The 946-nt window shown below is 36.9% G+C and overlaps 1 protein-coding gene across 1 annotated transcript in view; it reads right to left on the reverse strand.

Annotated features, from left to right (window-relative positions):
* Positions 1-875, reverse strand: part of LOC107577291 (UNC93-like protein MFSD11) — a gene marked incomplete at both ends in the record, with an annotated part of 42,043 nt that extends 41,168 nt beyond the window's left edge. The window contains 3 exons of the mRNA XM_016263382.1: positions 350-415; positions 526-566; positions 685-875. Of these exons, the coding sequence (XP_016118868.1) occupies positions 350-415; positions 526-566; positions 685-875 (298 nt within the window). The remainder of the gene's footprint in view (positions 1-349; positions 416-525; positions 567-684) is intronic.
* Between the last annotated feature and the right edge of the window lie 71 nt (positions 876-946).

Consider the following 946-nt stretch of genomic DNA (forward strand, 5'->3'; position numbering starts at 1 on the left):
ATATTATTATATAGCATATAATAATATATTCTTATTCTTATTAGTATCTAGGAGAACAAATCCCCCTGCTACTAAAGGGATCCCCCAGGGTTCTGTTTTGGGCCCTCGTTTTTTCATAATCCGCTTTATTCATCTGTCATCATGTTGTGAATTTCCACTGCTACCAGACAGATTATATAGTGTATATTATTATTATTATCTAGAAGAACAAATCCCCCTTACACTAAAGGGGTCCCCCAGGGTTCTGTTTTGGGCCCTCTTCTTTTCATAATCTGCTTTCTTTATCTGTCATTATGGTGTGAATTACCACTGCTACCAAACTGATTTTCCTTTGAGAGACTGAACTTACCAGAGTACGCAAAGGGTATGCTCAGTAAAAGCATCTCTTTGGTCATAGCCAGCTGTATGGATTTCTCTGTTGAAAAGAGATAATAGATCTTATAAATGAAACAAGAAGTTAATAATATGCTTTAAAACACAATTTTAAATCTTTGAATATATTTTATATAATTTAGTACCACTTACTGAATGCCTCGAATGCTTGAGAGCACAGACTCTGGGATGGACTTAAAAGAGTAACAAGAACAGGAAACGAGACAAAGAAAAAACGACACAATACAATATGATTAAACTGGTCCAGAAAAATGTCTTGACTTGCAGAAGTGCATAAAAATATACACTCACACCACAGAGTTACTATCAGAGATGTCTGCTGGCAGAAGTGACTCAGAAGCATCAGAAGGTGCCGGTTCTGGGTCTGGTCGCTGGATCAGGAAAAAAAGGAAGTTGCCTACCAGGCTGATGACCGTGAGTGTGATGAAAACCGTCTGACGGTCCTTATCTGACACCAAGAAATAACGTTTTTCACCAGAGACCTAAATTATAATTCTGTCTAACCATTCAGAAATTATTTTGCATTGATGTTTCTTTTACGGTCTCTTTTTTT

The sequence above is a fragment of the Sinocyclocheilus grahami genome, unplaced genomic scaffold, assembly GCF_001515645.1.
Source record: "Sinocyclocheilus grahami isolate Dianchi unplaced genomic scaffold, SAMN03320097.WGS_v1.1 scaffold5626.1, whole genome shotgun sequence".
NCBI classification, from domain to species: domain Eukaryota; kingdom Metazoa; phylum Chordata; class Actinopteri; order Cypriniformes; family Cyprinidae; genus Sinocyclocheilus; species Sinocyclocheilus grahami.